The 10,094-nt window shown below is 38.5% G+C and overlaps 2 protein-coding genes and 4 non-coding genes across 8 annotated transcripts; 1 reads left to right on the top strand and 5 right to left on the bottom strand.

Moving 5' to 3' along the window:
- Nucleotides 1–693: 693 nt before the first annotated feature.
- On the bottom strand, nt 694–2,713 carry rps11 (ribosomal protein S11). 2 transcript variants are annotated; one of them, XM_052551324.1, is made up of 5 exons: nt 2,680–2,713; nt 1,769–1,903; nt 1,502–1,577; nt 1,137–1,266; nt 694–864 (listed from the first exon to the last, which is right to left on the bottom strand). In XM_052551324.1, exons 1-5 carry the CDS (start codon nt 2,692–2,694, stop codon nt 741–743), a joined length of 480 nt encoding a protein of 159 aa, XP_052407284.1. In that variant the 5' UTR covers nt 2,695–2,713; the 3' UTR covers nt 694–740. The 2 variants fall into 2 exon arrangements, with proteins under 2 accessions (XP_052407284.1, XP_052407283.1); XM_052551323.1 differs by lacking the exon at nt 2,680–2,713 and having other exon boundaries at nt 1,769–1,951.
- On the bottom strand, nt 957–1,041 carry LOC127953961 (small nucleolar RNA SNORD35). Its single transcript, XR_008153387.1, has one exon. It is a non-coding gene; the product is annotated as a small nucleolar RNA SNORD35 (small nucleolar RNA).
- Nucleotides 1,376–1,460, bottom strand: LOC127953962 (small nucleolar RNA SNORD35). The gene has a single exon (XR_008153388.1). It is a non-coding gene; the product is annotated as a small nucleolar RNA SNORD35 (small nucleolar RNA).
- LOC127953963 (small nucleolar RNA SNORD35) lies at nt 1,646–1,732 on the bottom strand. The gene has a single exon (XR_008153389.1). It is a non-coding gene; the product is annotated as a small nucleolar RNA SNORD35 (small nucleolar RNA).
- Nucleotides 2,130–2,214, bottom strand: LOC127953960 (small nucleolar RNA SNORD35). The gene has a single exon (XR_008153386.1). It is a non-coding gene; the product is annotated as a small nucleolar RNA SNORD35 (small nucleolar RNA).
- A 309-nt stretch (nt 2,714–3,022) lies between the features above and the next one.
- On the top strand, nt 3,023–9,702 carry LOC127952265 (apoptosis regulator BAX). Of its 2 annotated transcripts, XM_052550652.1 has the most exons (7): nt 3,023–3,164; nt 3,836–3,954; nt 5,747–5,795; nt 5,879–6,037; nt 6,164–6,299; nt 6,387–6,491; nt 8,218–9,702. In XM_052550652.1, the coding sequence occupies exons 2-7, from the start codon at nt 3,924–3,926 to the stop codon at nt 8,314–8,316; spliced, it is 579 nt and encodes a 192-aa protein (XP_052406612.1). In that variant the 5' UTR covers nt 3,023–3,164; nt 3,836–3,923; the 3' UTR covers nt 8,317–9,702. The 2 variants fall into 2 exon arrangements, with proteins under 2 accessions (XP_052406612.1, XP_052406614.1); XM_052550654.1 differs by lacking the exons at nt 3,023–3,164; nt 3,836–3,954 and adding an exon at nt 3,964–4,579.
- The last annotated feature ends 392 nt before the right edge of the window (nt 9,703–10,094 follow it).

The raw sequence follows: 10,094 nt of genomic DNA on the forward strand, positions 1-10,094 counted from the left end.
GAAAATCGCATCTATTTTCTACCTCACCGAGTTTAAATTGCATCTGCCTTTTATTACAGCAAATGCTGTCGCTAAAGCTTCATGGATTTTATGGCTGTAGAGCACTCATAAAATGTGAGGATATGTATAGATATTTCTAAACATGTAAGCGAGCTTCTCGGTAGTGACAGGTTAAGTATAAAATAAAAACTATTAATTATGTGGCTAGCGAATTATTGTTTATGAAAATTAAAGTCTACAAAACTACAGAAACAACATAACTGAGCTTATAAGCTACATGAACTTATCACACTGAAACATACCAAGTTGAAAAAAAGTGTTTGAACGTTGAAATAGGTTAACAGAAACAAGTTTGTCATAGTACTAACATTGAGCCACAATTTTTTTACAATGACAAACATACGATTACTAAAACTTAAATTAGAATGAACTAAAAAAAAAATTGTAAAGCCTATTCAAATATTACTGTAGTACAAGATTAAAAGTACTACAATATGTATGTGTATATAAGTTTATAAACACGAGTGTGTATGTATATATATCTATCTATCTATCTATATCTGCTGGTCATTTGAACCAGGTGTTAAAGGGGAATCCAAAATATGAAATGTGGAGGGATATATAAGAGCAAGATGCTTATGCAAAGAGACATGCAGATTGAACCAACAGTAAAAACAGATTTGAAGAACAGATTTTTTTTATTTTCCACAATACAGAGGTGCCATATTGTTAAAACAGCCCTAGAACTTCTGGAACTGCTTCTTGGCTCCAGCAGCCTTGGTGACCTTCAGGACGTTGAACCTCACGGTCTTGCTGAGGGGTCGGCATTCTCCAACTGTAACGATGTCACCTACGGTCACATCCCTAAACAATCGGAGAGCATTATTAGTGATATTCAAGAAGAAAAATGTTCGGTGATCAAAACTTATACAAACTAAACTACATTTAAAGCATTATCTGCTGCATCAGTGAAGCCATAAGGCAGTGTCGTCAGAGTCTAACAGACTTGGAAGACCATCGTGAGAAAAAACATCATTTGCAGCTCACCGTTTATTTAAAGCATGTGTTCAAGCCCACAAAAAGGGTCAACGATATTGTTCAGCCGCTAAAAGAAAGCTGCAATAGACAAACTTTACCTGAAGCATGGAGAGAGGTGGACAGACATGTTCTTATGCCGCTTCTCAAAACGGTTGTACTTGCGGATGTAATGCAAGTAGTCCCGCCTGATGACAATGGTCCTCTGCATCTTCATCTTGGTCACCACACCTGGAAAAAAGATGACAGCCAAATATGTTCACATTCACTGTATATCAATGGCCAGCGAACAGAATCTTCAATTTCCAATAATTCCTAAGATACCCCAAAATTAGACAAAGGGGAAGCATCAGTAAAGCCATTAGGCATTATCCTCAAAACCCAAAGGGTTCAGAAGACCATCGTGAGATAAGACATCATCTGCACCCCAGATTACAATACAATTAGTTACACTACACAGACTTACCGGAGAGAATACGGCCTCTGATGGACACATTTCCAGTGAAGGGGCATTTCTTATCAATGTAAGTGCCAGCAATAGCCTGTGGAAGTGAAGCACAAGCAATTTAGGCACTTGAACTCAACTGAGGTTGCACAATGGTATCTTAAATCAACAGCATCAGCAATGCCAAAGGCAGTATCCTCAAAGCTCTCTTGGAGTCTAGGAAGACCATCGTGAGAAAAGACATCCTCTGCGAACTAAAGTTACACTTGTGTGTAATCGCAATCTCACCTCTCTGGGGGTTTTGAAGCCCAAGCCGACGTTTCTGTGATAACGTGGGAGCTTCTCTTTGCCACTTCCTTCAACAGCCAGAACCCGCTTCTTGTTCTGGAAGATGGTGGGCTGCTTCTGATAAGCCCTCTCGTTCTGAAACACCACCACAAGCACAGTGTCAGTCATACTCCTCACAAACTAATGCATGTGCTTGAATAACATTCATGTGAAGTTGCGGAACACACTCAGATCAGTAGATCAAGGTTTCCATTAGACATCCTGGACTATTAGTATATCCTCACCTACACCAAACCTGATGGACTTTTGGAGACAAGTGTTTTCCATATTAAAATGCCAATTCAAAACACTTGAGGGGTTTTATGCTGCATCAGTGATGCCATAAGGCAGTGTCGTCAAAGCCTGATAGACTTGGAAGACCATCGTGAGAAAAAACATCATTTGCAGCATCATTCCCATTGAGACCAGTGTTACAGAGATAAAAACATAAACGGTATCTTCAGAGCTTTATCTTTTTTAGAGTCATACGATTATTCCTTCTGGATGACATCCATGTACTGTCCATGCCTTGCGAACTAACTCGGCTATTTTACCACTCAATAAGACAGATTAAACACAGCTATTTTTTTTACACCACAACTTGGAAACAAATAAGCAGCTGCATGTTTAAATAAAATCACTTTCTGCTGGTCGGATAAGGCAAGGCCGCTCGCCTTGCCGTTCACGAACGCTTCCTTCCCGTTAACCGGAGACAGAAAACACATATTCTAGTCTCCAGTGTGATCCATTTCGACATGATTGCATCCATCGTGCTTTCTTTGCTGTCTATCTACTAGAATTTGTGACTTTGAGCTAAAGTTTAACGTGAAATCAAACGCGTTTCCACGACCACGCCGTTCAGACTCGCATACCTGTGCGTCCGCCATCTTCGCCAGCCGAGTCGTAAAGAGGACTACACATGCGCGAGACAGACGGAAGAGCTGTTCCGCGGACGTGACGACACACTGTGGGTGGGGCCGACTGAACAGTTTGGGAGACGGCAAAAACCGGAAGCTAACAATAAATTGAATTTATCAACGTCTACACTTTTTTACCGTCTATGGTCTACACCTAACCCCCCCCCCCCCCTTCCCTAAACCTACCCCTTACAATAAGGCAAAAATAGTCATTATTATAAAGTTGTACAGTGTGAGAAAAATTACACTATATTGATGTGCGCATGCCCAGTAGAAATTTGCTGTATGCCCCTTTTACTGTCAATGTGTATGCCATCTAGCCTTGCCTTAACCGTTATCCGTGGTTATTTGATTATTTACATTTAAACAACTTTTAAATCGCAGTAACAGCACTGTGTGCGTCGTGCGGTTGGTCATCGTCTAAGTTCACTGTTGAGAAGGTATTGAATGCTTAAATCTCTCATATTTATTTACCCATGTTGGGAAGTACATTAACTAGCTACATTTAATTACGTAATGTAATTACACAATACATGTAATTGTAATCAGTCACATTTACTTAGAAAAAATACAGTTACTTATGAAAACGTTAACAATTACAAAGAGGGTTACATTTGAATTTTTCACACACACCCACATATTGATTTATTTGATAAATTGCACTGACTGCTCTAAAATATGAGACAGCAATGTTTCAGGAGTTTAGGACACATAATATGACACATGTTGGTTCGATAATTGTTTTATTTTCTATAAAATAAGCAGGTTATTAATATTTGATTAACCCTCTAAAGTCTGACATGAAATCTTAGTCAAATCAACAACAATAATAATAATGGAGCAGTTTATTGAACAATTAGACAAAATAAAATAATAATAATAAAAAGTTTGTATGTGTGTGCGTTTTATATGTGACACTTGATGCTTGTATGACTCTTATAGTGTGATATAAAGGGAATACTCGAAAAGGAAAACGCTTCGATTACATTCTGAAGCCCAAACAGAGCAACATATGCTTTTTGTTACAGATACTGTTCTGCTATCTTGCAACATGAGATCTTTATAACATGTCAAGAACGTTTCTTCTGATTATTCCCTATTATTTTTGAAGTGTGCCGCACAGACTCGCGAGCGACTTCCTTCCTGTCCAAGAATTGACGTCACGCAGCGGAAGACTTTTCACTTATTTTCTTGCTAACATGGCAGCGCCGTCGGGTGGAGGCGATACGGGTAAGTGGCGCTTTCCTGTTCAAATGATGATTTTCGCCCGTTTCTCCCGAGTCGTAACTCAGATGTCCGACAGAGCACACAGACCGGCGCTTTAATATGTATTAGAATAGTATTTATCATGTGAACTGTGAGTTTTCTCAGTGTCGTTCACTGTCACAACACCGCTGTCTGTCTGAAACATGTCTGTACACATACCGATCACTGGCTGAACGACCAGCGCACAGACCTTCCGATTAACGATAACGACACGAGTTAAACAAACAAAGCACAGTCCCTTGGCTGTATCCAAAAGTGTGCCGTCTACCCAAACAACTCTTTTGGCCGTCACGCGCGTTCCAAAAGAATTCCTGAGCATTTTAGGCGCGTTCCAAACGTTCGATTTGTTCAGAACGCGCCCATGATGCCCAGAAACGCGGTCTCGGCAGGCAGCACTCTATTTTTGAGACAGCCTCTGTGCGCTTGTGTTGGCTGTGCTCACATGCCCCCGATACCGCGATGTTGTTGATTCCCAGAAGAGGTGACATCATCGTTTCAGTGCTGATCTGTTAGGAGGGGGGAGTAAACACTCTTCACAGCTATAACTGGCCATGTACAGGTCTCGAGATGGGTTGCTGTCGAGTTAAAGGTATGGTTCACAAAAAAGGTCGGCTTTGTTATCACATGTTGTTCCAAACCGGTATCACTGTCTTTGTTCTGTGGGACACTAAAAGGGATGTTAGTCAGTGTAACAGTCTCAGTCACCATTTACTTTCATTGCATCGTCTTGATCATAATGAACTTTAATGATTACCAAAGGCTCTCAGTCTGCCCAACATTGCATACTGGTTTGAAGTTCAAACCTGTACGCGATGTTAGGCAGAACCGACATGAAGGCCAGAATTGTCATTTTTGGTTTAACTATTCATTTCAAATCCTGCTGCTCTGTTGATATAATAGGCCCTCCATTTTTATTAAGGCTGGGGTGTCTGATCCTGCTCCTGGAGGGTCACTGTCCTGCAGAGTTTAGCTCCGATCCCAGTTACACACACATGAAACAGCTGGAACGTCCATACATGTGTGTTGAGGCACGTTGGAGCTAAACTCTGTAACTCTGCCCTCCAGGACTGAATTTTGGTTATATATATATATATATATATATATATATATATATATATATATATATATAATATATATATAATATATATATAATATATAATATATGAGAGAGAGCGAGAGAGAGAGATTTAAATGAAATTAAAAGGGATCATTTTGAAATTTGTACAGCCTTTTTTTTCCAAAATGCTTGCTTTAATTTCTAGGTATCTGTAATGCTCAAAATGCCATCTATGTAGGCAGCTCACTAGTTTTGCGACACAGCCTGTATGTATTGTGTTCATGACACGTGAAGATTCAACGTCTTTAGTTTTATTTGAATATTTAAATACGTGAACTGATACTTAAAATGAGTTATGATGCGTACTTGAGAGATTTAGCTTGTCCGAGTCTCTTTCTCCATTAGACAGCTCATGCATATTAGTTTCTTTACATCAACGTTACTCATCAGAAAACTGTAACCAAACGTGCACTGAATTAATTATACATGCACCGCTGAGTCATGTCACGAACAGTATGGAACCATTCAGATGCTTATCATTTCCCTTTTAAGGTCACAATGGTGTTGTTAGACCTGTGTACTGACATTTGTACTTTTTTATGCTGAACATATTTTAAATCCATTTTGTTTACTCTTAAGTGTCTTCCCTCCTGGTTTTGCATTGTTTTTAATTATTGATTTTATTTCCAATATCTGAAGGCATTGGCAATGAGCAGATTATTGCCTTGGGATCTGCACTTCTCAATAAGTGAGTATCATCTTATCTCTTCTTCACGTTCTCTGTGTTTGTTTTTGTTCATTACCTCAGTCATCTCGTCCCATCTCTCACAGCTTCATCTATGAACGAGTTCGTCGCCATGGAAACAGTGAAGCTGAATTAACCCGAAGTCAACTGAGTGATGTGGATCTGTGCGACCCCAGCCATAAACGTCTTGCGCAGTGTTTGCAGCAGATTGGAGACGAGCTGGATGGAAATGTGCAGCTGCAAAGGTAATGGATTGCGGGAGACATCTCGACTGTCTCTAAATACAGAGTCTCCTGCTGTGCTCAGAAATGCTCACTGGATGGCAGTGTGCTGCAACTCATCCATACCTCTCCATTGTCATGTTGATCTAGTATGTTAAATGAATCCACTCTTCAACCAACTCGAGAAGTCTTCCTGAAAGTGGCCCGTGAGATCTTCTCTGATGGGAAGTTTAACTGGGGCAGAGTGGTGGCACTTTTCTACTTTGCGTGTCGGCTTGTCATCAAGGTGAAGACCTACATAAGCTCAATCTCATATGGAAATGCATTGTTTTGATGTTTTAAATATTTGTTTTTCTTATTCTTGTACTCCTAGGCTATTATAACCAAGATTCCTGACATCATAAGAACCATCATAAACTGGACTATGACCTACATTCAGGAGCACGTTATTAACTGGATCAGGGAACAGGGTGGATGGGTAAGTCTTGACAGTGAATTCCTTACACAGTGACTTCCTTAAAATCATGTGAAACATCGGGTGTCGATGTGATATTTTAACACAGGCCACAATGACCTTTACTACTGATAACGCGATAAACAAAATGCAAAACACAACATGAACATTTAGCTTTCCGTAATGTGAAGCTGAATATCTCAGCTGTACTTTAGACGTATAATGCCGTTGTTCAAAAGTCATACATTATAAAATCATAAAGCCATACATAGATCCTATGTTTTTAAAGAAATTCATGCTTTTATTCAGCAAGGACACGTTAAATTGATTGAAAGTGACAGTACAGATATTTACAATGTTACGAAAGATTACATTTCAAATAAATGCTTTACATCTTTCTATTTAGCAAAGGATTTGATTTTATTGTTTGGCTATGCAATTATTGACTAAAATGTCAGCAAAAAACTGAAACTTAATTATTTTCTAAATTATTATTTTTTTTTAAAGTACCATTAAAAATACATTCATTTTTAAATGACTAATGTATTCACACTGACATCAATTAGTAATTAATTTTTCTGTACCACGAGACTCATTAAAGGGATAGTACACCCAAAAATGAAAATTGTCATTAATTACTCCAAACTCATAAGACCTTTGTTCATCTTCAAAACACAAATTAAGATATTTTTGATGAAATCCAAGAGCTTTCTAACCCTCCTTGTTCAGCACGGACCCTTACATGATCAAGGCTGAGAAACCTAGTAAGGAGATTGTTAAAATAATCCATGTGACATCAGAGGTTCAACTGTAATTTTGCAAAGCTACAAGAATACATAATGATTTTATTCGACAATTCGAATTTGAAACCACACATGAAATCCGACAACAACTGTGTCATAAATGAAGTTTCTTTTGTTCAAATAGCGTTTATAGGCTAAATCAGTAAATCAATAAGGCAGGGCTTCCTTCGATGGAGCCGCCGTATTGAGCGTTGCATTCTTCTTCAATCAAAACTACACAAGTGCCACATTTTGGGTATTCTATAGACTTTGTACTAAGTACAATCCTAAGAACTAAGGCCAAATAAGTGCATTCATCCATCATAAAAGTGCTCCACACGGCTCCAGGGGGTTAACTAAGGCCTAAGAAGTAAAGTAATGCAGTTGTGTAAGAAAAAAAATCTTGCTATTTAAAACTTTATAAAATGTACTCTCTAGCTTCCGCTTACTGTCGTACATGGGTTCACGAAAGAGTGACGTTCCAGTGATGTAGGACTTGTATTGTAAGCTCCAGAGAGAATACGCAACTGTTTCCTGAAAGCAGTTTTGTTTACATGAAAGGAAACCCTGTCTCCTCTTGGGTTATATCGAAATCCTCCAACATTTTTCTTTACAAATCCTAGTTTTATACTTCTAATTCATGTCCGGTGTTTTGTTTTGCTCTTTCTCTGCGCCTCCATGTTCGTCACATCTCACTGGAGATTACGCTATGCCTACGTCATTCGCTGGAACACACGTGAACACATGTATGACAGTTAGCAGAAGCTAGAGATAAGCGTTTATTAAGTTTTAAGTAGAATTATTTTTCAAAAGTACATCTTGGGGTAATTTTCATTTTTGTGCAAACTTTCCCATTAAAGCATTTTGTTTGTTTTAGTTTATTTAATTGTATTTTTATTGATACATTTATTTATTTTGTTTTATTAAAAGTAAATATGTGATCAAATTTGCCCTTTATTCTCACACAGGAGGGAATCCGCTCCTATTTCGGAACCCCAACATGGCAGACTATTGGCGTTTTCCTGGCCGGGGTGCTCACCACGGTTGTGGTGATCCGCAAAATGTGAAAAGACTGGCAGGAAGGTGGAGAGCAAGAGAAGAGAGAGTTGAGACAAAGGACAGAGAGTGAAACAGACCAGCAAAAGAGAACAGAAAGGATGAGGGGCAAGAGGAAGGGATTTGGAGTAGAGATGCACAGAAAAAGACAAATAAGAGAGTTGAAAACGGCCTCAACTAATCAAAAGAGAGAGGAGGAGGAGGAGGAGGAAAGAGTGAGAGTCCAGCATGATGCAGATGTCTTGAGCACTCTTGTTACTCCTGAGCTTGTGCTCTTTCTCATCTACAACTTTAAAACTTGATAACATTTGCACTGAAAATCAGAGATTAACGCGTAAGAGTTTGGGGTTAGGCTTGATTTTAGCTATTTATTTTTAGTTTGGGCTTGTGGGTGTCTAGGACATATATCCTCATTATGTTATTTTTATTTTTCATCCTTGCATGCGATAAATAGTTATGATAGCTTATAAATGGAATTATTATTATTAATATATTATTATTATCGTTATGATAAAAGCATAATTGTATCTGTCTTTTTTTAGCGCACTGTTATCTGAAAGGGTAGAAATGGGTTCAGACTCTATTCTGCTGATATTTTAATTTCCTGTCTCTTCCTCATCCTCCTCGTCTTTTTTTTTTTTTTCCACTGTCTCCTCTAGTTCTTCACGGGGTTACAAAGTGTCTGTGAAGTTGATTGTACTTGAAGGTTTAGCCTCTTAAGAGTTCATGAAATGTTTGCAACAGCATTTGAGAAGTGCAGTCAACCAATCAGCACTCGTGTTCTGGTTTGTGGGTGTGTCTTCATCAGCAAGCCCCTCCTACGACAGGAATGGACAATACTAGTGACTCTTAAATGAACTGAACTTCTCTGAGCCATGATGAGCGTGTTTTTTACAGAACCAAATATTTTCCTTTTCTAAAAATTCTTTTGGATTCGACAATCCAAAGACTTCAGATGCAGGTGCAGATTCTTTGGCGAAAAGCAGTTCGCTTGGCTTGAGCTGGTGCAAACATTCGGTCTTGCAGGAAATATCATGCCGAATAGTTGAGCTTGTCCTCTCAGCAAGGTCTTCTCAGTACTGTATTTTTAAGATGGTTGGCAAGACCCACAATCCTACATTTACATGCAATTGTTCTTTTTTTCTATATATACTTGTTTCTTTATCTTTTGGTTGTTTGGGTACAGTTTCATATTCTTTTATTTTATGGTTCTTTCGTTGACAGTGCCTTGGCCTTTTTATGATATTAGCCACCACTTTTTCATCTTTTTCTACATCTTTGTAAACTGGTATAAAATTGTGCACCCTAAGGCAGTCTGTCTACTGTTTGAGCCCATGAGTTTGTTTTGTAAGCTGTAAAATTAAACAATAAATTGTTTTTATGTATTTCAATATAAATGTGTTGTGTGTTTTGATTTTGGTAGAGAAACCGTTACTCTTTATTAAAATTGTCACATTTTAAAATACCAGTAAAGGATCGAATCTACGAAATGAGCATATAGGAATCGTAGTAAATTTTAAATAAAGCAATTAGCCCTGAGAAGCTGTAGTTTACAGTGAATTTATAAACCGCTAGGGGGCACTGTAAAACCCCCTTAGCTGTTATAAATTTGCTGTAAACCACGGCTTCACAGGGTTTATTGCTTTTAGAAAATGGTTATTCCATTGAAGTAGTAAGGTTTCATAGAACAGAGACAATAAAGTGTAATTATATGAATTTAAACAGTGTTCTTCCACCAAACAATGTAGTTCCTCAGAAACAGTTGTGGTTCCAGCAAAGTGGTGGCCGA

The sequence above is a fragment of the Carassius gibelio genome, chromosome B3 (genome assembly GCF_023724105.1).
Source record: "Carassius gibelio isolate Cgi1373 ecotype wild population from Czech Republic chromosome B3, carGib1.2-hapl.c, whole genome shotgun sequence".
Taxonomy (NCBI): Eukaryota; Metazoa; Chordata; class Actinopteri; order Cypriniformes; family Cyprinidae; genus Carassius; species Carassius gibelio.

Coding starts and splice junctions, on each gene's coding strand:
- rps11 (XM_052551323.1), bottom strand. CDS start 1,936: ATGACTGACACTGTGCTTGTGGTGGTGTTTCAGAACGAGAGGGCTTAT. Junction 1,267..1,501: donor CAGAGGCCGTATTCTCTCCG/GTAAGTCTGTGT, acceptor TCTTTTTTCCAG/GTGTGGTGACCAAGATGAAG. Junction 865..1,136: donor CACCTCTCTCCATGCTTCAG/GTAAAGTTTGTC, acceptor CCGATTGTTTAG/GGATGTGACCGTAGGTGACA.
- LOC127952265 (XM_052550652.1), top strand. CDS start 3,924: ATGGCAGCGCCGTCGGGTGGAGGCGATACGG. Junction 3,955..5,746: donor GTCGGGTGGAGGCGATACGG/GTAAGTGGCGCT, acceptor CAATATCTGAAG/GCATTGGCAATGAGCAGATT. Junction 6,300..6,386: donor CGTGTCGGCTTGTCATCAAG/GTGAAGACCTAC, acceptor TTGTACTCCTAG/GCTATTATAACCAAGATTCC.